Here is a 26528-nt window from a genome sequence, read left to right as displayed (position 1 = left end):
TATGTGAGGTATATATTCTGGATTAGTGGGGAAGACAGGGTATAAGTTTAAGAATAAAGCATCACCGATGGGTGGATTAAGAGATACGGTACAGGCTCTGGAAGTCTAAAAGTAAGGTCTGACAGGCTGACAGTCTGAAATGGTTGTGACAGTTTGGGAGCTGTGAGGGAGAATCTGCTACAGGCCTCTAGTGCTTCTTGGTTTACAGATGGCAGTGTTAATGCTTACATTTTGTTTGACCTGTTTGCCTGCCTGCCTCCAAATATTTCCTTTTATAAGGACAATAGTCATGTCAGATAAGGGCCCATGCAGTGGCCTTATTTAAACTTGGTCACCTCTGTAAAGATTATCTTCAAATAAGGTTACTGGACATTAACACCTTGACATGAATTTTGGGGAAAAACTCAATCTATAACAGAGAGGTTGTTTAGTAATGGCACCTCAAAAATTACTTATCCACATAGAGAAAAAAATCCGAACTCTTAAGTTATATCATATTCAAGAATCATTATATGAAAGATTAAAGATGAAAATGTGAATGATGAAAGTCATAAAATATTTAGAAAATATACAGTAGAACATCTATATAATCTAAGGTCTGGAGGGGCTTTCAAAACTCAACAATAAAGTGTTAAAATACAACATAAAAGATGAGGTTTAAAATATTTAATACTAACTGTACTAAAAATAAGACCTGTAAAAAAAAAAAGACAGCATAAAGAAAATAAAAAGGCAAACTGTGTTTTATAAAAAGAAAAGTACTTGTAGAGCATATCATTTACAGAAGATTTATATCTGGAACACTTAATAAATCAGTAAGACAATCCAGTGAAAAAATTGGACAAAAGATATTGAACAAATATCGTATAGATGCAGAGGAAAATGTAATTTATATCCACATGAGTATCATTTTACAGACATCTTGTTGGTAAAAATTAAAAAGCTGGACAATTTCGAGCACTGTCATTAAAGTTAATGAAGGAGGACAAATACAGAGTTCTGGTTTGTGTGTGTGACTTGTTACAGCAGTTTAGCATTATGTTGGAAAGTTAGGCATTCTCAAGTCCTGTGACTTAATTATTTTACTCTTTTTACATAATCTAGAGAAACTCTTACCCCAGCTGAAGAGGAAATGACTCTTTGCAATAGAATACCTCAAAAAATTGGGGGTGTAACCCAGATGGCTATGAGTGAATGGTATTTCAAAATTTAACTATCCAAATTGTGTTTGTTAGCTTTCCTGTTGCTGGGACTCAGTATCTGACACCCACAATTTAAAGGAGGAGAGGTGTAATTTGACCCTGCATTTCAGGGGAATAGGTCTATGTCTGGCTGGATCCAGAGACATCAGGTGTGACAGGGCAAAGCTGCTCAGTTCACAGTGGTCAGGAAGCAGAGCAGAGGAACAGTGCCAGAGAGGAAGGAGTGTGGGAGCACAGAGTCACAGGGTCACACCTTCCTGTCCCACCCAGACACACCCAGAAGTGTGCTTTACTAATTCCGAAGGTAGCTCCCAAGCCAGTCAACTTGACATGGTTAAGTTTAAACATACCACAATATAGCACTTTATCAATGAATAAATTACTATGGTATATATCAACATACATGACCTTTTAAAATCTTTTGTGAAAAAAGTGTCAAAACAAGGCAAATTAAATAACATATTGTTCATCTGTTTATTTATGTAAAAACACATAAAATTCCAATAGAATGATGACATTGAAATTCAGGGTAGTGGTTGTCTAGGCGAAGGATGCAGAGACATGGAATAGAGGCAGAGACATAGGAATAGACAAACTGTTCATAATATTGTAGCATAATTCTTGTTATGGGTTGAACTGTCTTCTCCAAGTAAGATATGTGGAAGTTATAATCCCGAGAATCCCAGAATGCTTCTTTATTTGGCAATAGTATGATTGCAGATGTAATTAATTAACATCTTCTCCTGGTTAACACTCTGGAGTAGGGTGGACCCTAACCCAATATGTCAGATGCCTTTATAAAAGGATGGCATGAGAAGATGGCAACATAGAACAGAAGGGAAAAGGAAGGAGTAAGCTGGAGGGATGTACCAACAAGTTAGGGGGCACCCGAGATTGCCAGCGGGTCACGGGAAATAGGCAGATGGCCTGGAACTCATTCTCTCTGACAGCTCTCAGAAAGAACCAACGTAGGTTACACCTTGATTTTGGACTTCTGGCCTCTGAACTCTTAAAGCAATCCTCTCTGTTGGTGAAGCCACCCAGTTTGTGGTCCTTTGTCACAGTAGCTGAGGCAAATAAATACAGTCTTTAACTGGGTAGGATGTCCTTGGGTTTATTTCTTTTACTTTTGTAAATTAAATGTGTTACAAATATCACTTTTTTTTTTTTTTTTGTCTTTTTCCTTTTTATCGGTACCGGGGATTGAACTCACGACTGCCTGCTTGCAAGGCAGGCGCTTATGCCGCTGAGCTAAATCCCCAGCCCCTATATCACTTTTAATATGTCAGATGATTACATAATAAAAACAGAAAGATAAAAATTATTTTCATTACAACCAAGCTGAGACATGTTTCCACTATCGATCTTTGTGCATATGAATTTCTAGCACACCCCTTGATTTGTATGCTGCTGTATTTCAGCCTCAGTGTCACTGAGTCCCTATTTCTCTGACTTTAATCATATTGTGTGCATCTTCAGTGCAAAGGGTCCTGCATGTAATCCTGAAAGGTGATTGCCAAACACACACCTGTCATTCATTATCTCCTGGCAGACAGCCTGGTATCAGCTTTGCCTTCTGGCATCTAAAATCACATCAAAGTTTTGGGGATGTGTGTCACAAAAGCAAGTGCCTTCTCTTAGTATCTTGGAAGCCACACCCCAAGTGTGTGCTGCGTGCTGTTATCTCTGCTTCCAACAAACTCTACTGGTAAAAGCTGAGATCTCAGTGCATTTCTTGAGTGGATGCAAAAGTGAGTAGGTTTATTATTATCCACTTCTAAAAAGTAACAAGAAATTGCACTACTATTCAGAGGGTTTATCAACCTCCCCCCTACTTTAAAAAAAAAAATCTGTCAGTTCCCTTCATCTGCTAAATCGCCAAGTCTCAAAGGTTATCTTTGAGGCCCTGAAAAATGGCTCTAATTTGGGCTGCATAAGGTCAGAAACGATGTGTACATATGTAATTTCCTAAAAGGCAGGTAATTGTTTATTCTTCCTTACAGATCAGCACTTTGTAAAATATTCTATCTGGAAGAGCTGACAAGCAGGTGTTTTAGAATCTTTTATTAATACTCAAGTGGAATAGTCTTAATTAGAGAATGTAATCTAAATGAGGCATTCTAGTTATGTATATAAAGTAGATTTTAAAATAATGTGGTTATATAATACTTTCAAAAAGAAATTAACATGTTTTTGATTACGTTACATAATGAATGTTATAATTTGACATTGAATTAATGAGAATTTCTCCCCCCCCCCTACTCAGTAGTTACAGAAGCAGAAGTTAGTGAGGTGCTCCAGAGAGAGCCTGAGAGTTACTGAAGTGAAGAACTACAATACTGGAAATGCTCAATGTACTACTTATTAATTTAAACATTTGGTGAGTGGCCAGGCATTGTCCTGGGTAAGGATAGAGAGATGAACAAGAATTCCATAGGAATTCATTTCAGTGGAAATGAATACAATGAAACTAATAATTTCAGCGTAGGGTGACTAATTACTATTAATCATTAAAAGAAAGAGCAGTGTCCTGTGTCATTCGTATTTTAAGTGTGACATTACACAGTTGTTCTCTGGCTACCGATCACCGAGGTATAATATTTCCTGCCAACTGAAGCAAAACATTCAATTCTCTGATCATATCCCAGGAACTATTTTTTTTAATAAGTTATATTCAAGTCAACTTCAAAAATCTCAGTATCTACCACAAAAGAAAACAGTGCAATCATGCTTTTCTGCGGTTAATATTTAATTTATTTTATCTAACTTTTGCATCTAACGATTCCTTTCAGGAATTTGAGGTCCCTTCTGATTCAAGAATAGAGAAGCAGAATTTATTTCCACGTGGCACTGGTTTTTCCCATTGGCAGTAGAACACTATACTAATTTAAAGAGTAAAGTCAGTAATAGATTCATATAATGTTTAGCAGGAAAAATGAGACACAGTTAATAGGAATGGATCGATGTAACATTAGCAAAAAAGCAATTATAGTACAAAACGGCCAAAATCATAGTCGTCAATAAAGTGAATGGCTCTTGTTGTACACCGATCTGCACAAAGTTTGTAAAATGCACAACTCTTCGGGTACACATACCACCAGAAATTCTCTCAACAGGCAGTGAACTTTTATAACCATGAAAAGGTCACTAATCTTTGATTCGCAAGGGCTTTTCTAGAATGCACAAGGGTGATCTGAAAATACGGTAATGTTTAAGGAATTATCACAGTAAAGACATTGCCCTGTCCCAACATTGGTCCCTGTCCCAACACCGCCCCATCCGCAGGCCTCTAGCACACTCATCTCATCGTTTCTTGTCGCTTTCTGAAGCAGTTCTGGAAATCCTCTTTCCTGACTGTCTTTAGGAGATGTGATCCAAAATACAACACATGCGGCTGCCTAGTGCGGCCCCTAGTGCAGCATCTTTTCCACTGGATCTCACACCCTGTGACTTCTAGTTCTTATGGTCAAAATGACCATAAGAAGTAAATGTTTAGAACTGATTCCGGGCCTTGAGGAAAAATGACCTTCAGGACTTCTGCAGAAAGTCGCAAGAGTGATGGGATAAGCATATTCGAGAGGAGAGGGAGTGTTTTTTTTGGGGGGGAGGGGTCGTAAAGGCAAGGTGTCTTTTTTACTGTTAATACTCTTTTCAATTTAAACATGCGCTATATTTTTCAACTACCCTTCTTATCTCGCCCCTTTCCCCTTCTCATTCCGTGGACAGCTGGAAAAGTTCCAGTCCTCCATGGAGGGTGAACCCTAAGGCTGTGTTTCCACTCACAGCAGGTGGCTGGAACACCCGCTGTTCACCTCCCGGGATACCGGTCGGGAAGTTCTCCAAACGCCCGGCCGCTGCCTACCTGCTTGCTTTCTGCCTGTCGGGCTGGGCTTGAAACTTTAGTCGCCAGCTGCCTCTGACTGTTCTCAAGAGAGCTAGACTGTTCTCTTGATTCCCATCCCGAAGCCTCAGAAATGGTGGTCCCTTGGCTTGACCATGAGTTTACCTACAGCAAAGCCATCCGCACCTAGTCCTGCTGCCGGGGGCGCGGGGGAGGCAGCTCTGCTGCGCACGGGACAGGCGCCTCGGCTTCCCAGCGCGGAGCCCTGTCCCTCCCGGTGCCGCTCTAGGCCGGTGGAAAAGAGGGCGGGGAGGAGAGAGGGCGGAGGTCACCCGAGCCTGCATCCCGCCCAGGCTGCACAGGCGGCTCGGTGCGGCCGAGTGCAGCAGCAGAGGCGGCCGGCGGGATCCGCGGAGCCGACCCAGCGGGGAGGAGACGCGCGGCGGGAGCGGGGGCGCCCGGGGCCGGGGCGGGGCTGCGCGCCATGGCGCACGGAGCGCGCTGGAGACTCCGCGGACACCGAGGTACCGCCTTCCTCAGCTGCGGGATGCTGGGCTCGGCCCCGCTGGAGTAGCCCACCCGGTAAAACGCCCGGCGGCTGCTGCTGCGGGCTGCGCTGGGAGGCGAGTTTGGACCGCAGTCTCCAGGCTGCCGAGCTCTGCACCGGGGGAAGGGACTCGGGCGCAGCCGTTCCGACCGCGAGCTAGGCCGGTGGGGTCGCGGTAGAGAAGGGGTTTCAGAGGCGGGAAGCCCGCGAAGGGAGCGATCTGCCTCTCTCCGGTGTCTCCCTGCGGGCATCCCTTACCCGGGCCCCTGCAGGCCTTTGGAGCGCCCCAGGCTGGGAGGGAAACAAGCCTTTTTGGTGTTTGAGCAATTGCAGAAAGTTTGAGCGACTGAGTAGGTTTGGGGAGGATGTTGCAAGCAGACGCCTGGGGCCCAGGGTCAGGGACGAGGGAAAGTCAGTGAGTAAGACCTGGGGTGGCTCCACTCCTGCCGGGCGGGTGGCAGGCAGGGCTGGCTCCGGAATCCCCAGCCTCCGGGCAGCTACGTGGGAACCGCCGATCCACAGAGCTCCAGGTGAGTGGCAGTGGTCGTGTGTATCTGGTGCCTGTCACCAGAGCCTCAAATACTCCGCAGTGGATGCCGCTACTCCAAGCGTGTAACTTACCCGCATCTCTGCAGATATCCCGGGAGTGAGCGCGGACCGCCTCCTTCCCCATCACCGACCGGACTTCCTGCACAGGTGGTGGCTAACCGGGACCCCTTCGCACGCTCTCCTCACTCTGCCTTCCGTCGGTTGGTGGTGTGCGGTTTGCTGCTGTGTGATTTAGGTTTTAGGAACAAATTGAGAACCGCTCCGTTGAACACCAAGGAGTTTGCCGGTCCCCCTCATTTGCGTGAGGATCAGGTGGTCCGTTGAGGGAATAACCTGCAGTCTGGGGACAAAGTCCAGCAGAGAACAGAAAAAAGAAATTAAAAAGTGCATTTGGTTAAGTAGATTGTTATACTTTCTACAACCTTAGTGTTTTAAATCTAATCTTCTTAGTGATTTTATAAGCCTTAAAAGTTTTAAGGTGTCAGTGAAGTGTCAGACACTTCGTGGCTGTGGAGAAGGAAGGTAACCAAGAGGTCTCAATTCTGGCGCCTTTTTAGCTTGAAAGGAAAATGATCCCTAGGCAGATGGGTGATGCTCTCAGGATGATGCAACCTTGCTTATGATAGGCTGGACAAATGGGATTCCACCTCAGAACCCTGGATCCTTCAGTCTTAAATAGCAGATGGGCAGAAATTTGGTGTTTATGATTCCTTTCTTTTTATGCCACAGATGCCTGCACTGGGAGCCTGCACAGTTGTGAAAGGACGATGACTTGAGGGACCAGCTGTTATCTCCACAACAATGTCCATGAACAATTCCAAGCAGCCAGTGTCTCCTGCAGCTGTGTTTCTTTCAAACACAACCTGCCAGACGGAAAACCGGCTTTCGGTATTTTTTTCAGTCATCTTCATGACGGTCGGGATCTTATCAAACAGCCTGGCCATTGCCATTCTCATGAAGGCGTACCAGAGGTTCAGACAGAAGTCCAAGGCGTCCTTTCTGCTTTTGGCTAGTGGTCTGGTCATCACAGACTTCTTTGGCCATCTCATCAATGGAGCCATAGCGGTGTTTGTGTACGCATCTGATAAAGACTGGATCCGCTTTGATCAGTCAAATGTCCTTTGCAGTATTTTTGGTATCAGCATGGTGTTCTCTGGTTTGTGCCCACTTTTTCTCGGCAGTGTGATGGCTATTGAGCGGTGTATTGGTGTCACCAAACCCATATTTCATTCCACAAAAATTACATCCAAGCATGTGAAGTTGATGCTAAGTGGCGTGTGCCTGTTTGCTATTTTTATAGCTTTGTTGCCCATTTTTGGGAACAGGGAATATAAAATTCAAGCCACAAGGACCTGGTGCTTCTACAACACTGAAGACATTGAAGACTGGGAAGATAGATTTTATCTTCTACTGTTTTCTTTCCTGGGCCTCTTAGCCCTTGGCATTTCGTTCTTTTGCAATGCCATCACAGGAATTACACTTTTAAGAGTTAAATTTAAAAATCAGCATCACAGACAAGGCAGGTCTCATCATTTCGAAATGGTCATCCAGCTCCTGGCTATAATGTGTGTCTCCTGCATTTGCTGGAGTCCATTTCTGGTAAGAACCTACAGTTTTGACAGTTTCTGCTTTCCTAGATTTATCCATGTTCAATGTAAAACTGCTGTGTTTTTTCAAAGTTGTGGGTCTGAAACTTCAGTCTTTTAAATGTTGGCGTTTCTTCTTACTCAGAACTGATTTCAACACTTACCTCTGGCTTAGAATGAAGTTATGTATGATGTACTTGGTTATTTTTTCCCCAGGCCATGAATTGAGAGAAATATGTTTCTAAGCAATTCCAAGCATAGTGTTAGCTCCTTGTACCCAGAGTGGCATGTAGCATTTTAAATACAACATTTTTATTATACTGAATATCATTATTTTCTAAACTCTAAGAGAGATCAACTACACTATATGTTGGATCACAATCCAGTAAGTTTTGGTAGAAAGTGATACAGATTTTCAATTGGTAGAGGAAGCATAGTGGCTGTTGGATTCTTCTAAACATGTAATGTTTGCTCTCAACTTGCACAGTGTGGTGATGAATTGATATAGTTGGGTAGTTCACATGAGGTCAATGGAAAGCTAAAGTGAAGAAATCTCTCATACACTAACCCAAGAACAGTGCTGATTCTGCAAGACAAATATGATTGGCATAAGGGCTAGAGACTTTTCATTTTTTCTTTCATTTGGTTTAAAAAATTTAGCCAGAAGCTCTGTGTGGTATCTTGGTATTTGAATTTGGAGATGAAATCTAAGTTTAAAAAATCAGCAGCAATGACAAGTAATTTGTACTGTTTTCCAAATAGGAGACAAAAATCATACTGACGAGAGGTAATAGGACCTTGATTCTTCCCCAGCTTTACTTCATGATGGAAAGAGTGACAGCTTACTGTGGAAGAGAAAAATGTCCTTCTGTAGAGAGCAAGTGACAGCAAAGATTGTTTTCATACCTTTTCTCTGCAACTTTGGGGGTAGTGGGCTGATACTCAGAGACAATGCTCTGTATTATACATACAAAGGAAGGAGTGAGGCACAGGTAGACATGACACACAGGTAGACAAAGGTCGTGGTGTTGCCTTTCGTGATAGCATGAAGGTAAAGCACTTGTCCTAGGCCCCTAACAAGTTCACTGTCCGAGGGCTGTGGGCAGTGCAGTTTTGATAAATAATCCAAATGGTATTGCTACACATAAAATTTTCAAGGACTTAGATTGTAGATTAGAACTGATTTTATTTTCCAAACAGACTTACAGTTTTCAAATTTTTTTTTCTATTCATTTCATTGCCTCACAGTTTGAATTTAGGTTTCAATTGTTCAGTTATTTAACATTTCCTATTAGGGTCCACTCAAGAGGAGACTAAATCTATCAATGTCTAGGTAATTTTTAGGGGCCTGATTATTGTTAGTTTATCATATCTTGGGTGGAGTCACTGCAAATATCTGACCTGTGCTTACAGTAGACTTGTTTGAGTCACAGACAAGAGAGCTGTGATGACATTTGGGACCACATCAGTCTTTTTTTTGTCTTTTTCATTTTTATCGGTACTGGGGATGGAACTCACCACCACCTGCTTGCAAGGCAGGTGCTTATGCCACTGAGCTAAATCGCCAGCCCCCCAGTCTTTGTTTTTGAGAAGTTTAACTTTTATCTTGTGGCAAAAGGAATTTACGAGGGGAATCCTTCTATTTTTCCTAGTCAGGTTTCGAAATAAAGTAGTTTTTCCAAATAAAAAATGAGCCTGAGTGAACTGAAATTAACTTGGGGATTGGGAGGGGAATTAGGAAGCGAGTGAGAAGGGCAGTGGCTGAAAATGCTAACAAAGTTTTAAACTGAGGTTCCTAACTCTTAAAACAACAAGCAAGTGCATTAAGTGAGAGAAAAATAATCCAGACAACTGCAGTATTGACTTATGCTTCGTGTTTATTTGTTCTGAGGCCTCCTAAAAATTCTGTTTAGTTTTAGCTTTTGACTATGAGAACTAGAGGTGATTGACTAATGTTACACTTTGGAAAAAAAGGAAAAATTAAGCCTCTTGCTATAGATATTTGAAATTGCATGTTCTCTAATTTCCTTTCTTGAGTTTTTGGTTTCCTTAATTACTAGCATAGATACTACAATTTAATTTGTATTTGAATATATTTTCTAGTGGAAAGACTTTCAGGTTCCTGAAACCTTTTCTGATTTCTCTTTTCTTTCTGAGTTATTGATACTTTTTTGACACCCTTCTATCAATGCTTCTAAACGTTTTCAAGTGTGAGAATTATTTTTGTGTTGGATGCGTCATAGAGGCATTGTAGCACTGCTTAATGGACTGGCATTTTGTACCTTCTGTTTCTTTTGGGGAGAACTTGGGGCTTCATGGCAATTTCTGGCCTAACGGGGTATAACTTTTATGGCTCTGAACATTAAGTTTCTGGGAATTCAGTTAAGGTCATCAGGTAGGTTTAAATGTAAACCCAGGGAAAAAAATCTCAGGCTTGAAAAATAGCAACATAACACCTGCCACTAGCACTTCTTCTTGCACCTGTCTAGGAGGATTTGCATAATATTAGTGACTGTGGCATCATTTTTTCTACATACCTTGTATTTTAAAAGTGTCTTACTTGTAAGGAACCTCTGCAACCAAGTTGTTAAGATTCCCATAGATAGCTCTGTAGAAGGTACAATATAATGGTGACCGCTTCCAGGCAATTCACTACTTTGATTTATCTAAGATGGATCAGTGTGAGTGACTGGACTTGTATTGTGAGTGGACATCTGTTTAGGATGTTTTTCTGTGCTCACTGTCATTGTCTAGCTTCAAATCAAGACAAAACCAGAGATTTATACACTAAAATTAGGAAATGATTAAGGTGCAGAGGTTGATTTCCATGTTTAACAGGACATGGGCATCAAAATCTTATCAATAATGGCATAATTTCTAAAACAACTTATATTTATAGATTCATATTTTACTATTTTTGCAGGCCGAGTTTTTTTTTTTTAAAACTAAGTTTATTGGTGCAATTTAGATATGCATATCGATCACATTTATCATAGGGAATTTGTATCTATTACAGGTTGAGTTTTTACCAGTGAAAAGGTGAATGAGTTTTGTTTCAATTCTATGTTAGACTTTTAAACTTTTTTGAGTGCTTTTAGACTTACAGAGAAATGAGTGAGGAGCATAGCTCACATGTAACTCCTCACGTACATCACCCCTCGTATTAACACTGGGGATTGGTGGAGTACATTTGATACAACTAATGAGACAATACCAGTGCATTGCTATTAGGTAAAGTCTGTTTATATTAAACTTATTTTTGTGTTGTGCATCCTGTGGGTTTTGACAAATGTATAATGACACATTGTCCATCATTATGGTGTCATGCAGAACAGCAGTAATAAATAAATTCCTTCACTGCCCTGAAACCCCTTTGTGGCTTTTAAAAAGTATATGTTTTCCAAAAAAAGGGGAAATGTGCTATTTTTCCCCTAGAAATTAAGATTTAGACTTGTAGCACAAACATTGTATTTTCTTAAAATCTAGCATTAATGACTTTAAAATTTTTACAATATCTGGTTTTTGCAATTATAAACATAATTAAATTATATAAATTGATTTAATTATAATACATAGAGAAAACTTTAGGAAACTAGAATAAGCATTTAGCTTGCAGTACCGTTTAGAAAAATTAACTGCAAAAGTCTTTGAGGGTCAAACAACAACTATAAAATTACCTGAATATTTCCTAGATATACTGCTTCTACTAAGTTAGTAATCTTGAAGACATCATTTTGAAATATCTGTATTGTGCATGGTGGGAAACAATATTGACTAGAGCTTTCAAGAAATAGTTTGTGTTTCTGCCTTTATTCGTGCTATGATTCTTTTTAATGATCTCTTTCTAGAGTACATACATGAGAAGGAATTTATTATGACTGCTACACATATTTTGCCAATTTGGCAGAGCAATAAATACTTGTTGACTGGCTGACTGTAACATAAGTGGTATGAATGTCAAGAGATTGGAAATGATTGACCAGAATATGGATTCTGACTGTTATAGGTAAGAGTTAAACAAACACTGAAACCAAGAGACAATTTGAAATCTGTTTCTTAAGTCGGCGATTACAGATTTATGAACTACTGAATTTCAGCTGACTTTTGCTAGAAGGCTGTATGTGTGATTTTCCGTCTTCAGGGAGAGAAGATCATTTTGAGTGGGGAAAAATATAAAATATATGAAGAACAAAAATTACTCCTTATGTCATGGAGTTTACCCAAGAAATATGTTCGTTCTCTTGTACCTATAGAGTTCAGGTTTGAATTTTCTAAGGTAGCTACACTTACGCTAATATTTTTAGTCAGTGTAGTTAAACACTATTTGATCACTAGGGTAATTGTCATTTTTGGGTCAAAGAATCAGATAGTTAATTGAACTCTGACTGAAATTGCTGATGTTACTGCTGTCATGATGACCAGGTCCTAGACAGCTAATGTCAAACGACGGAACAACAGGATGTCATGGAACATACTGATTATTATGTGATGATTATATTCTCTGAAAGATAACTCTCATCTTGTTAAATATTTTCCAATTTAAAAATTTAATTCTCCATTGGATTTGATACCACCAACTGTGAGGGATTCTAATGTGCTGCGTTCTGTAATTGCGGACAGAGTGGATTCCTCTATAGTTCCATGTAGGCTCTTGGAAAGGATGTCTTTTTGGTTTATTGGATTGATGATAGCAGTACTGTTGTGTGCATTGTTTTGTCTGGTTTCCATTGTAAAGTGGAGCGTCCTTTGCTCTGATGGCAGAAACAGCAGTGAAGTTGCCAGGATACAGGACCTAATGTCATCTGGGCTCTGCGTCTATGAAGTCTTAGATACTGCAGATACACGCAACCTGAAGTTCATACCAGAAGAGAGGTTCCATTACATTAAAGAGATAAGGCAGTCTGAACTCTGGGCATGCAGGCTGCTGTCCCACATTTGGGTGGTCTGGAGGGGTGTCAGAGACAGGACTGGCAGAGGAGTTCTGGAGATTAGGGAGCCCAGGCCTGCCTCAGCCCTGGTATATCTTTCCAGGAACACTCCCCTCCTGACATTCCTTTGACTTTCTCCCTTACTGTTTCTGGTTGTTCAAATATCACCTCCTCTATTTAGACCACCTTCGTAAGTACCCTTTCTCTTGTTCTTTCTTCTCTTCCTCTGCTTTCTTTACCTCACAGCACTTAGTGACATTTAGTCGCATAGTACACTTCTTGGTTTATGCAGCTCTCATTTGGATTTTATCCCGTGCATGTAAACTCCTTGGGGGAGGAGACCTTGTCGATGACTGTGTTCCTTGGTCCTGGCCCAGTGCTGGGCACATTCACTTGGTGTCCGTTAAGTATTTACTAAATGAACTTTCTGTAGAGAATGGCTCATTCAGCAGCTACACTTGCTTCCACTTTATTTGTGAGTAAAATCAGGACCAGATCGGAAGACCTAAAGAATATTTTCTAATACTTGCAATTTGTGACTGGGATTGGAAATTTCCAAGAGGGGGAGTCTATTCAAAGGTTCCCCAGGGAGAATCCATGACACTCCGTTTAAGTCTGACATTAGAAATTAAGAAATCTTTTTGGCATCCAAAATTTCATAGGTGAACTCGACGGTATTTTATTTGGAATACTGCAGTGTTGTTTCTATGTCATTTCCTCTGGTGGTCTCAGTGATCCTTGGAGACAAGACCCTATGTCAATTGTATTTTACTGTCTAGAGATAGTGGACTGTTATTCAGTGTTCAGTGAATCAATTGGTGAACCAATTATTGGAATGGAATGGAAAGTGTTGAAGAGAAGTAAAGCGTTAGGAAATAGACAATTCAATTAACCCTGGTCCATAGTTTTTAGTGATGCTTTTTTCTCTACAGTCACTTTTTTTCCTCATAGTATCTCTATTTTATTGGCGCTCTATCTTTGAGGAAATCATGTCAGAGGACAAGAGTAGAAAATTACTTTGAATAAATACTTCAAGATGTTGTGTGTTCAATGTCATAAAATGAAATCTCTGGGCTAAATATTGAAATTTGCCTGAAAAATGAGTTGCTAAATGTCACGTCTTTCCTAGAACATTGAATGAATATCTATACCTCAACTCTTATTGCCAAGAAGACTAAAAGATTCAGTAATCTTTGTATTAACAAATGATGAATTCTCAGAAAAATCGGGTGGGCCTTTTGATGGACACTGTGGCACCTTACCAAGATGCCTCTTTGGGTGGGGTTTGGGCACATTTCTCTTTCTCTGAGGCCATTCTATGCAGGGACAGGTGAATATTGACGATGCAAGCCTTTATCTCTTGCCTCAATGGTGACATTTCTGAAGGGCCATCGTGCTTTCAGGCTTATTACACATCTGCTGAGAAGCTCTGCTTTTGCCAGTTCTGTTCCCCTTATCATGACCTCCTGCTCGCCCCCAAACTCCCTGCAGACAGATATCTGTCTCAAAACCTATTTCCTGCAGTGTCTGCCTTAGGACAACAATCTTTCACAGTCCATTTGTCAGTATCTCATTTGTATATAATGCATAAGCACATAGGTTTAGAGGATGAATCCTTAATGTGACACACAAGGAATTAAACTCATTTGAGCAGTCTGTCTTTGCCTTCCTGGAAAATGTATGGTGTAGAATTGGCCCACAGTACAATCAATTAAAAAAGGGACACGTCTAAGGCTGAGAAATTACACAAAAATCTGCTGCTTGTAATGATCATGGTGGTCTGAAATAGTTTGTTATTTTAAGATCATTTACTCTTGGCAAAACATAGCTTCCTGTTTTTAAGGAGAAAGACATAAGAAAGCCCAAAGATGTCATAGATGCAGAAAAGGCACTTACACAACATTACTTGAGTGATTTAAGTGTAAGTGACTGAGAAACATGTGGATTAAATTTAGGCTCTCCTGGGGATGAAAATCTTCTGGTTTAATGGGTTTGAGATTTTAATAAGCCCTAACACTTATGAGGAACAATTCAAGATGTTGATGTGCCCCAAGTCTCTCTGGGTTGCTGGTATTGATTTTACTTGCTTAAACTCATCCTTAGAGGAAATATATGAAATGCATTCCATTTTGTGTAAATTTTGGAGGGTTTTTTAGCCACACTATTGGTACCTGATAACTGGTACTTAGAGGACTTTATCCGATAGGAGAAATTCATTTCTTTAACCTTTGTAAATATGCCTTTCAAAGCTTGTATACATGCTGTCATGGGTTTAAGGAGGTTAACACAGCAGAGGGCTGTGTACAGCTGTGGTTCAAACAGACAGGGACATGGTTTTCCTCATTACTCCTCAACCACTGAATCCTCAATCAAAATTCAGACTGTGGGATGTTGACATGGAATGATGGTAAAGGAGACAGAGATAATTGGATCATATAAAGGCAATTATTTTAGGTTTTGTGTCTTGTCTCAAATCAAGCCTCCCCTTGAGAATAGTGCTTTTTCTCTGAGAACAGTCTGGAAATAGGAATCTCAGGCTCCCCATCCACTCTTAGCTATGACCTTGGTGTTACTGTCTGTAAAATGATTTTCACAGTAGTACTCTTGTGTTATCAGATTAAAGGATTTGATTTCTCTAAAGTCTCATAATAAAGTGATTAGCACACAGTAAAATCTAAAAATACTCAATCTGTTGCCATTATTGCTGCCTACCTTAATGAAGAACAAGTATTTGTGTTTAGGTCTGCTGGTTTCCATTTTCTCCACCTTAAAAGAGGTGGTTGCAATGGAAAAAACGGATGCGATTTATAACTACAGAAAACTTTCTGGAAAATGAACTTGAAATTTCAAGTTATTGCTTACTTTATTATCTCATCAGAAATAAAGACATGACCTGCTAATCTTTTACATGTTGTGCTAGTTTAAATATTCTAATAACTAGTAGTTAGAATTCTAATGTCTTGCAAGATATTAACATATAAATAACTGGAATCAAGTTAAATTTAGCAAAAATTGATGAGGACACTAGTTATAAGGCCCTGTCCTTGGAATTATAAGTAGTAGGAGGGAATAAAAGAGAAAGCTGTCTTCTCAAGCACTCTGTAAGTTAGATGAAGAAAAAGATGTCGACATTAGTTCTTGGAGAGGTTATAAAGTGTGTTGCTTCAGAGACTGGGGTTAAGCCTTGTTTCTTTCATGTTGTGGTCACGTGGTTGAATTACTCTGTGCTCATATTTCCTCAGATGTAAAATAGATATTGCAGTAGTACTTCTTTTATACAAGGGGTGGTAAAAAGATACAGTGAATGTTTAATTTAAAAATATTATTACAATAAAAGACACATTAGTGTCTTTTATACACTGCATTGCTTAGCACATGTATACCATCCCTTCCTTTCCTTTTTTCAGGGAAATATTTAATTTGTGACGTGTCATTTATTTTTTTATATCCTTTTTATTTCAAAGAGGAAAAAACAAATTTCAAAACAACAATGTCAGGCGTGGTGGCTCACACCTGTAATCCCAGCACTTGGGAGGCTGAGGCAGGAGGATCACTGTGAGTTTGAGACTAGCCTGGGCTACAAAGTGAGCTTAAGGCCAGCCTGAACTGCATAGCGAGACTCTGTCTCAAAAAGACAAAAACAAAAACAAAAACAAAAACAAAAAACCCAAAAAATAAAAAAAACAAAAAAACCCAACAACAATCAAGGGACAACAGTGGTTATGCGTTGCCATCCCCAAATCAGTCACCCAGAGCACAAGACATCTGCATTCAATTGTCCAAACAATGCCAGCGAAACTCTTCTCTTCACTAACCTCAGAGAAATCAGTAGTACAACTATCTTACCTATAATATGTATATGCACACATGTATTGTTTCTTTCAGCTTCTCACACTAGGGAGACAGCATGATGTTTACATATACATATCTTACTTATTTCACTTATGAGTATAGACTCAAGTTCCTCAGTCAGTGAGCATTTATGTTGCTTCCAGGATCTAACTATTACAAATTGTGCTCTTATGAACATAGTTGCACAAATATCACTATGATACAATGTTTTTTATTCTTCTGGGAACATACCTGGAAGAGAAATAGCTGGGTCAAACGGCACCTCTAATGCTAATTTTTTGAAGAATCTCCACACTGATTTTCACAGTATTTGCACTCCCACCAGCAGTGGAGAAGGGTTCTTTTCCCCCCCACAGCCCCTTCAGCAGTTGTTATTGGCTGATTTCTTGATAATAGCCATTCTTTCTGGGATGAGGTGGAATCTCAGTGTTGCTTTAATTTGCATCTCTCCAATGACCAATGATGTTGAACATTTTTTCATGTGTTTATTTGCTGTCTATATTTCTTCATCTGAGAAGTGGATATGCATCCTCAGATGCCATTTTTGGATTGGGATTGTAAATCTGGGAGGATTGATTTCTTTTGAGTTCTTTATATGTTCTTGATATATTCCTTTGTCTGAGGAACAGATGACAAACATTTTCTCCCATGTTGTGGGTTGTATCTTCACTCTGCACGTGTTTTCTCCTGCTGTGCAAAATCTTTTAAATAAGATGAGATCCCAGTTGTTGATTCTTTGTGATGTGCAGTTGGAGTTTTATTTATAAAGTCTTTGGCTACGCCAGTGTCTTAAAGAGTTTTGCAGATATAATGTTTCTATTTTAATATTTAGATCTTTGATCCAGTTTGAATTTGGTCTAGTGTATAATGAAAGCCTAAAGTTCAACTTTAATCTTTGGCGTGTACGGAGCCAGTTTTTCCAACATCATTTATTAAAGATACTATCTTTTTTTCCAGTGAATATGTTTGGCACCCTAATCAAAGATAAGGTGGCTTAGTGTTCCTGGACTTGTTTCTGTGTATTCTAAACTGTTTCACTGATCTTTGGGTTTGTTTATTTGCCAGTGGCATGCTGTTTTTATTGCAGTAGCTTTATAGTATAATTTCAAGTGCATAGTATAATTTCAAGGAGATTGTGATGTCCCTGTCTTTCCTTTGTTGCCCAGCATTGCCTTTGCTATTCTAGGTCTCTTCTGATTCAGATGAATTTTAGAATTGTTTATTCTGTGAAACATGCTATTGGAATGTTGACTGCCATTGCACTGAATCTGTATAACAGTTTTGGAAGTGAGGTCATTTTCACTGTACTGGTTCTTCCTACCCAAGAGTGCAAGATATCTCTCCGTTTTCTAATATCCTCTCCAATCTCCTTTATCAGAGCACTGTAGTTTTCAATGTAGAGGTCTTCTACTTCCTTTGTTAGATTGAATCCTAGGTATTTCAATTATTTGGATGTCACTATTAAAGCTGCTGTTTCCCTTATTTCTCTCTCCGTGAGTCCGTTATTTGTGTACAGGAATGTTATTGATTTTTGAGTGTAGACTTTGTATCCAGCTATGCTATTGCATTTGCTTATTAAATCTATCAGTCTTTTTCAGTGGAGTTTTTGAGGTCTTCTTTGTAGAGTATCATGTCATTTGCAAATAATGGTAGTTTAACTTCTTCTTTCCTATCTTTATTCCTTTTATCTCATTCTCTTGTCTAATTACACTGGCTAATGTTTCCCGAACTGTACTGAATAAGAGTGGTTAAGTGGACATCATTGTCTTGTTCTGATTTTAGAGTGAAAGCTTTCAGGTTTTGTTCATTTAGTATGATATTGGCTGTTGGTTTGTCATAGATGGCTTTTTTCAGATTGAGATGAAGACCATATATTCCAATTTTCTGTAGGGTTTTCATCATGGATGGGTGCTGGAATTTGTCAAAAACTTTTTCTGAATCTTTTGAGATGATCATGTGATTTTTCTGTTTGGTTATGTTAATATGGTGTATTACATTTATTGATTCACATATACTGAACTATTCCTGCATCTCTGGGATGAATCCTCGTCATGGAGCATAATCTTCTTGAATATAATATTTGCTGCATTTTGTTTTTCAGTATCTTATTGAGGATTTTTGTATCTATGTTCACTAGGGAAATTAGCCTGTAATTCTCTTAATTGGATCCTACTTTGGTTTTGTTGTCAGGAATGGATTTGTAAGTATTGCTTCCCTTTCAATTTCATTAAAAAATTTGAGAAGTAGTGATATTAGGTCTTGTCTAAATTTCTTATAGAATTCAGCAGTGAATCTGTCATGGCCTGGGCTTTTCTTTGTTGGTAGGTTTTAAGTTACATCTTTGATTTCATCTATTAATATTTTTCTATTAAGATTTTCATATCATATCATATTAGCTTTGCTAATTCATATGTATCTAGAAATCCATCCATTTTCTGTATTTTCCGTCTTATTAGAATACAAGTTTTCAAAACAGGTATAGATGGTCTTCTGAATTTCTGCAGGGTCTGTTGTGATTTCACCCTTTTCATTTCTAATTGGGTGTATTCGAGTCTTTTTTTTTTGATAAGGTTGGCTAACAGTTCCACAATTTTATTTGATCTTTCAATGAATCAACTCTTTGATTCAATGATTCTTTTTATTGTTTTTTATTATCCAGTGTGTTAATTTTTGTTCTGCTCTTTATAATTTCCTCACTCATATGAGTTTTGGTTTAGCCTGTTCTTTTTCTAAAAGTTTGAGATTCATCATTAAGTTGTTTATATGTACTTGCTCTGTTTTCCTGATATGGATATTTACTGCTATAAATTTTCTTTAAGAATGCTTTCATTGTGTTCCATAAGTTATGTTGTATTGTCATTCTCATTCAACTGTAAAAACTGTCTAATTTCTTCTTTAATTTCATCTTGTCTCACTGGTTGTTTAGCAGCGTGCTATTTAATTTCTATGTATTTTTGAAGTTCCTGTGGTTTCTTTTGCCATGGATTTCCAATTTCATTGCATTGTGGTCTGATATTATGCATGGGATAATTTGAATTCCTTTGCGTTTACTTAAGCTTGATTTATGGGTTAGTATGTGGTCTATTTTGGAGAATGTCCCATGTGCAGCTAAGAGGAATTTGTATTCTGATGTTGTGGGGTGGAACACTGTGTAGACATCCACTAAGTCCATTTTTCCAAAAGTTGAGTTCATTTCTAACATTTCCTTATTAATTTTTTGTTTAGTTGACCTGCTTTTTTGTGACAGTGGGGTACAACTGAGATTTCCCAATACAATTGTATTAAGACTTACTTGATTTTTCATGTCTGTTAGTATTTGTTTTATATAGTTGGGTGAAATGGTATTTGTTGCATGTATATTTATGATCATTATCTCTTCCTCCTGGATTGTTGCCTTTACTAGGATACTGTGACCTTCTTTATCTCTCTTCAGTTAGTTTTGACTTGAAATTCACTTTGTCTGCTAATAGAATGGCTACTTCTGCTTTTTTTCTGGGTTCCTGTCATATGGAGTGTTGTTTTCCATGCTTTGATTTCCAGTCTATGAATTTTTTTGTGAATTAAATATGTTTCTTGTAAGCTGCATATTGTTGAATCTTGCTTCTTGATTCATTCTGGGAGTCTGTGTCTTTTGATTGATGAACTGAAATCATTAATATTGACACTTATAGTTGATATGTACTGACTTATTCTTGTGATGTTATTTTCCTGTTGTTGAGCCCCCCACTTTCCCCTTTTCTCTAATTGTTTACCTTGCCTGGCACATTCCTTCTGCTGGGGTTTACGGAGCTGTAGTCCTTTTATCTCTTTCTAGAATGTCCTTCAGAACATTTTGAAGTGCTGATTTGGTAGTTATAAATTTCCTCAGATGTCCTTTGTCATGAAAGTATCTTATTTCTCCATCAGCTTTGAAAGATAGTTTTGCAGGTTTCATCAACCTTGAGTTAAAAGTGTTTTCCTTTAGAACTTGGAATATTTCACTCCAATTTGTCCTTAACTTGAGAGTTTGTGCTGAGAAGTCAGCTGTGATTCTGATTGACTTTCCTTTATATTTGTTTATTTTCCATAATGACTTTTAAGATTCTATTCTTGTGTTAAGTTTCTTGACTATGATATGCTGGCTGTAGAATTTTTTTCATTATGGATAATTGCAGTGACAAATGCGGAGTCACACCATCTTTGTGGACCTTGTTTATCTGTGTGTCAAATTATTTTTCTCTACTAGGAAAATTTTTTACCATGAAATCTGTGAACAATTTTTTAACATCACTTGTGGTATCTCCTGCTGTTTCATTGACTCCAGTTAATCTTGTTATTCTTCTTTGTTTCATCTGGCAGCGCTGGGTTGATTTCTCATTATCTCTTGCTATTTTTGAGAAAATTTTCTTTTCATGATCACTAACTATAAGCCTGTCTTCAGTTTCTGAGATCCTGTCCTCACACTGGCCTAATATGCTTTGAATACTTTCAATGGAATTTTTATTCTCCTGGATATCTACTTGAATTTGCTTTATGGCTTCCATTTCTTTTGCATGCCAAGCTTCCATAATTTTCTTAAGCTCATCTATTTTTTTTGTCTCTATCTGCTCTAGCATCACTAAGCATGGTCTTTATCAGAGCAGTCATTTCTGATTTCATTTTTTCCAGAGCCTCATTCAATTGTTTTGTTGTTACCATTTCAGGGAGGCCAGGTGGGAGGCTTTAGGATTGTCCTACCTCATCCCCCTTGGTTTTCCTTTGGTGAACTTGATGTCTGGGGTTGCATTTTGTTTGTCTGTCTTTTCATTTTTTTTTTAGTTTAATTCCTGGGGTGATGCTTATAAATTGCTTATGGTAGTTTGCTTTATTGCTATTATTTAGGATCCGTAGGTGATGACTGCTTCTCTGTGGTGTCTTCCAGGTGTAGCTGGTTTTTGGGTTTGAGTCTGTTGTAAGATCTCACCTTTTTCAGTTTGTTGGAGATGAGAAGTTGTTGCTTGTTTGGAGCAGTCCCTGGTCCTTTGGCACTGTGCTACAGTATTTTCTGTGACCCTTAGTCAATCTCAGACCAACAGCTGTTTAGAACAATTATGCCAATTTTGGCTATGGTGGCACCACAGCATCAAACACATCCTAGAGAATGACAAGCTGAGCTAGCCCTTAATTTTCCACTTTTAACTGTATGAACTAGGTTTGTGGCTATATAACAAAATCTAAATTATATGCAGTATACAAGTCAGTTTTGACCTCAGTTTTGTCCAAATTTAGAATGAATTAAAGAGAGAATGGAGGACTATCCAAAGAAGAGATTAGAAGTAAGGTTGGAAGACAAAAGAGGAGTCACACCATCTTTGTGGACCTGGTGCAGAAGATTGAAGGAAAAGAGAAATGGGAGAGATAAAAGAAAGCACAGAACATAACAGTGCATAACCACAACCACAAGTAGGCTAAGAACCATATTCACACTCATATTAAAACAGGATCAAACAATGAGGGAGAGAGACAGAGAGAGAAAGCCCACTTCCAGGATTCTTTCTGTTTTCACTAGTAGATAACTGTGGAGACAAAGTCCTGATTTGTTCAGACCTCTTTCAGCAAGCCAGCAGTGGCTTTTTTAGGGTAGTGGGTAATCTGAGCAGGCCTGCCCTGAGACCAGACTCGTTGGGCTTGCCACTGTCCAAGCACTTTCCATGAATCTGAACCCAGCCGGGATTTGCTAGATGGAGCCGGCAGCAGTTCTGGGTTCTGTGCTCAACTGGCCTGTCTCCAGATGGCTCCTGGCTAATTGCTGTCTCCTCAGGAGGACTTGGATCCTCTGCACACACCACCAACTAGTGCAGTTCTTCATGCTTGCTGCTCCCCTCCACTACTGCATCCCTGTGTAGAGACCTCCAGGGTCACCAGCTGTCACTGTCACCCTAGATCCTCAGGTTTGAACTAGTCCTCTTTGAAGAGAGTCATCTCAGGGAGAAAGTGCTGCTGGCTACCTCCTTCTTCATTGGAGTTTCCCTCTTCACTCTTTCAGTGGGCTTCAATTCACACTTCAGATTCTCCTTGGGTCCAGTGGACCCACTTTCCTCTTTTTTGTCTTCCTCTTGGTGGTCTGTTCCAGTGTCTGGATGCTGACTCTCAGAGCGGTTGTTTTCTCTGCTGCTTACTGCTCCGCCACCTTGACCTCTTACTCTTCCCACCCTCTGAAGCCATCTGGAAGTCATTTTTTGTTCGTGTCTCGTTTGCCCTGTCATGGCTGTATTAATGTCCTGAATTGATTCAAATGTTTACCTCATGGTAGTTTTGACTTCGGGGAAAAACCAGAAGTTGTATGTTTCCAAACTCATGAATTAGATGGGTGAGGGCACACCATAATATTTTTACTTGACAGAAATTTCCATAAGTGCTGGGGATTTAGCTCAGTGACATAAGCACCTGCCTGGCAAGAAAGAGGTCATGAGTTCAATCACTGGTGCCAAACAAAAGAAAACAAACAAACAAAATTTCCATAAGCAAGTTCAATTGATTCAGGACATTGAGGCAGACATAAAAAGACACTCAGAAAGGAAGACTTCCACACAGCTTCAGAAAGTGGCAAGAATATGTGGGATAAGTGTGCTCAAAACAAGTGGGAATTTTTGAGGGGGATTGATGGCGATGTGTTTTCTACTGTACCAAATTTTTAAAATTTAAATACAACACTACATATTTTGATCATTTCTTATAAGTTACTGTGAGGACTAAACAGATTAATACATTCAAAGCGCTTAAAAGAGTACTGAGATATATTAAGTGCCATATGCTTCATTTGTTTTATTATTGTCATTACTATTAAATAAAAACCTGTTATTAATAATTGACCATGAATAATTTTGTCAAGAGATGATCAGAGGTACTTTAAATTTCATTAGTAAGTGAGTGAAAATAGTGGCAGAAGTGTGCTTTCACTTCCAATTTGATGACCCAGTGGTAATTACTTTTTAATTGACTTGACAAATACTAATTGAGCACCTACCGTGCATCAAACACTGTCCTAGATGATAGAATAATAATCACTGTGGTTTATATGTTCATAATATTTGTCTTACTTTTCTTATTGTTTAGACAAAGTTCCTGACACCCAAAGTTAAAGAGGGGAATGTTTATTTAGCTCACAGTTTGTAGGAGTTTCATGTCAAGGTTGGCTGATTGGCACATGGCAGAGGTATACTGCAGAGGAGAACAGTTCATGATGCAAAAATAACAAAGTAAGAGAAGGGACAAGCCTCTTTCTGTCCCTTATACTGTACCCAGGCTAGTGGGATCAGGGTGGTGTCAGTCCAATCAGTGGACTGATCCAACAATCATGGACCCTTAATCCCAGCATTGAACCATGAATCATTCACAGATTCTGCCTTCAGCCACCTCGGAAAAATCCCCATCTATGACTGCATGTAGCTTTGGGGCGATTTCTAGACATACACCGTTCCAACACTTACGGCCTTAAACAGCAGTGCTTACTGGAAATGAAATGAGTAGGAAATTGAAATAGAAATATTTCCTTGTATTTTCCGTTGTGACAGAGTGACATGAAGTACTGCTAGTTGTGGATGAGATGTATAGGATATTACATGGAAAGAAAAAATTACTTGAAGTAAATATGATCCAAAATCAAGTAATGTACATTATAAAACCAAGGAGAAAGAAGATAATATTGTGTACCATGCCTAGAGATAGAAAAGTGTACAAATGAGAAAAACCCCTCAGTTTTGGGGCAAGACATTAATGAGGTTAGAATGTGGCAGATTGTAATCAATTAATATTAAAAGCCATAAGATTTTTAAAGTAATAAAATGTGAGCAGTAGAAAGATTAAAACAGACAATAAATATCTAATAATTATGTTAGTATTTTGCACCATCATTTGATAGGTAAAATGAATCAAGATATAGGACACAACTTATTGCTGAAATGAAGCATTGCAAAGGCCACTAACTCTTTGCAACAGTGTAGGTGAAGACATTTCTAGAAAGGACTAAATAGAGATGAAATTTAATTGTCGTCAACTTTAGTAAGAGAAACTAGGAAAATAAAAACCTGTGTGCTTTTGTTTATTTCTGACCTATTTGTTCCTTGGACTTACTGAGGAAAAGGTTGAGTTTCTCCTTGGCTAGTATAAAGGACAGAGACTGAGGGATGACCTGGGAAATACTTCTAAGACAAATTCTAGTATGATGCTTTCTAGCTTCCTGCATTAATCCATGCCCTTTGCACTCTCACCTCCAATGTTTGCATATATCCCCTTTTTTTCGTCTTTCCATTTTTAAGATGGGTGAATATAATTGTGTCTGTTTTGCTGGTTCCAGGTAACAGGTCAGGATTTAGTTGCTCAGAACAGTGTAGATGCTCGGGTAGAACCCATAGGTGCACGAGTAAATATTAAATACTGACATTGTTATAGCAGCAGCAGCAGCAGCAGCAGCAGCAGCAGCAGCGGTGCTTATTGTTATTCAGTATTCCTTTATTTTGCTTCTTGGACATGAGTAGTTGACAGATTGTCAAAGTGGAGAGGAGGAACTAAGCAGTGAAGGCTGCAGATTGCTGGTCAAGTAGGGTGGAGAGAGGCATTTTCTTGTTTCAGGACTCGGTGATGAACTGAGATCCTTTTCATTTCCACAGCATCTTCTCTTTGGCGAGGAATATTACATTTCATATATCATATTTTCCCTATGCCACTTAAAAAGAGACAGTGTTTTCTTTAGTTGTAAAATTACATTGTCGAAAAAAGCAAAGTACAAAATTAAATTAAAAACCAATCTTCCAAATTCCACTACCCACTATCCACAGATAAGCATTATTGGCATTCTCAACTAATGGAGAGAATCTATTACTTTGAACCTTTGAATAATATTTTTTCTTACATTTCTTGGGCATGATCTCTTTTTTAAATTTGTAAATGTGCGGATGTTTGTAAATTTCTAAATAGCTTTCAAGACCTCTTTGAATAGCAAAGAATAGATAATTCTGATACATAAAAATAGTTTGAAAATCAGTTGTAACAGCAATGTTTTCCAAGGTTCATTGCTTGCCTTTTAATTTAGTGCTTTAATTTATAAGTAGGAAATCAATAAGCCCTTTTGTGGCTGCTGTCTTCTGTTTCATGTATAAATGCTTTTCTTAGGGGAAGGTGGTGTGTCAATATTCATCTCTTTTTCCTTTCTGGCACATTTACCTTTTCACTTGTAGCTTCTCTAGGTTTCAATTGCAAGTTAATAATCTGAATTTTACTTTGAATTGCTATTCAGTGGTCTTCCTGCAACTGTTTTAAATTACATCCTTAATACATATGAAACTTTGTATGTGCTTGGTTGCATGTAGACCCTCTACCTTTACCTGTGTGTCTGTCTTTCATAGATACTGCATACAGATTTTGTAATTTTCTTTATTATACTGATTTTAATCAGTTGTATTTCAAGTTTTTGAAGTTTCTCTTCCTACTGCAAATAAAATATTATTTTATCTCTTATTCGTTATGCAAGGATATAACAAAATACTAATCTTGATGTATTTATTTTTTATCATAAAATTTACACAACATAAAATTCATTTTAACCCTTCTAAATTGTACAGTTCAGTGCATTTAGTACATTCATAACTTTTTTAAAATTTTATTTTGAAAGTGGTAAAATACAACAGAACAAGACAAAATAAAGCCAACTAAGATCATACAGTGAAATTGGTACAGAACTTCACAGTAGGTGACTGGAATAACAGTAATAGGTATCACAGTATATTTCGTTATCTTTATAATAGTTGTTCTTTCAATCATGTATATCAAAATAAAATGAAATACAGAACATTATAGAACTTATCAAAACAGAATATTGAATAGAGCAGAACCATTAATCAGAATAGAGCAAAACAGTAATAAAAATATTTGCCTTCAAAGAGATGGTAGAAGGAAGTCCCCCTTATTTACTATGGTCAACCTCCCAGGAGATGCTCAGATTTCTGGTTCCCATTTGCTAACAGGAGTGGGGGTGGGGTGGGGGGGGCAAGAGAAAGGGGAGTAGGG

The 26528-nt window shown here is 38.7% G+C and overlaps 1 protein-coding gene across 2 annotated transcripts in view; it reads left to right on the top strand.

Annotated features, from left to right (window-relative positions):
* Positions 1-5438: 5438 nt before the first annotated feature.
* The window catches only part of Ptgfr (prostaglandin F receptor), a 46953-nt gene continuing 25863 nt past the window's right edge, over positions 5439-26528 (top strand). The window contains exons 1-2 of one of the 2 annotated variants that reach the window (XM_013143157.3): positions 5439-5567; positions 6869-7738. In XM_013143157.3, coding sequence (XP_012998611.1) covers positions 6941-7738 — 798 coding nt within the window. In that variant the 5' untranslated portion in view covers positions 5439-5567; positions 6869-6940. Of the gene's footprint in view, positions 5568-5950; positions 6121-6868; positions 7739-26528 lie in introns of those variants that run through there. The other variant, XM_013143156.3, reaches the window with a different exon arrangement.

Source organism: Cavia porcellus, unplaced genomic scaffold, assembly GCF_034190915.1.
Source record: "Cavia porcellus strain 051 isolate PalLab524CR breed Dunkin Hartley unplaced genomic scaffold, mCavPor4.1 scaffold_1, whole genome shotgun sequence".
Lineage (NCBI taxonomy): Eukaryota > Metazoa > Chordata > Mammalia > Rodentia > Caviidae > Cavia > Cavia porcellus.
The sequence above is the reverse complement of the archived record's forward strand: the minus strand, read 5'-3'. Positions and strand labels throughout refer to the sequence as shown.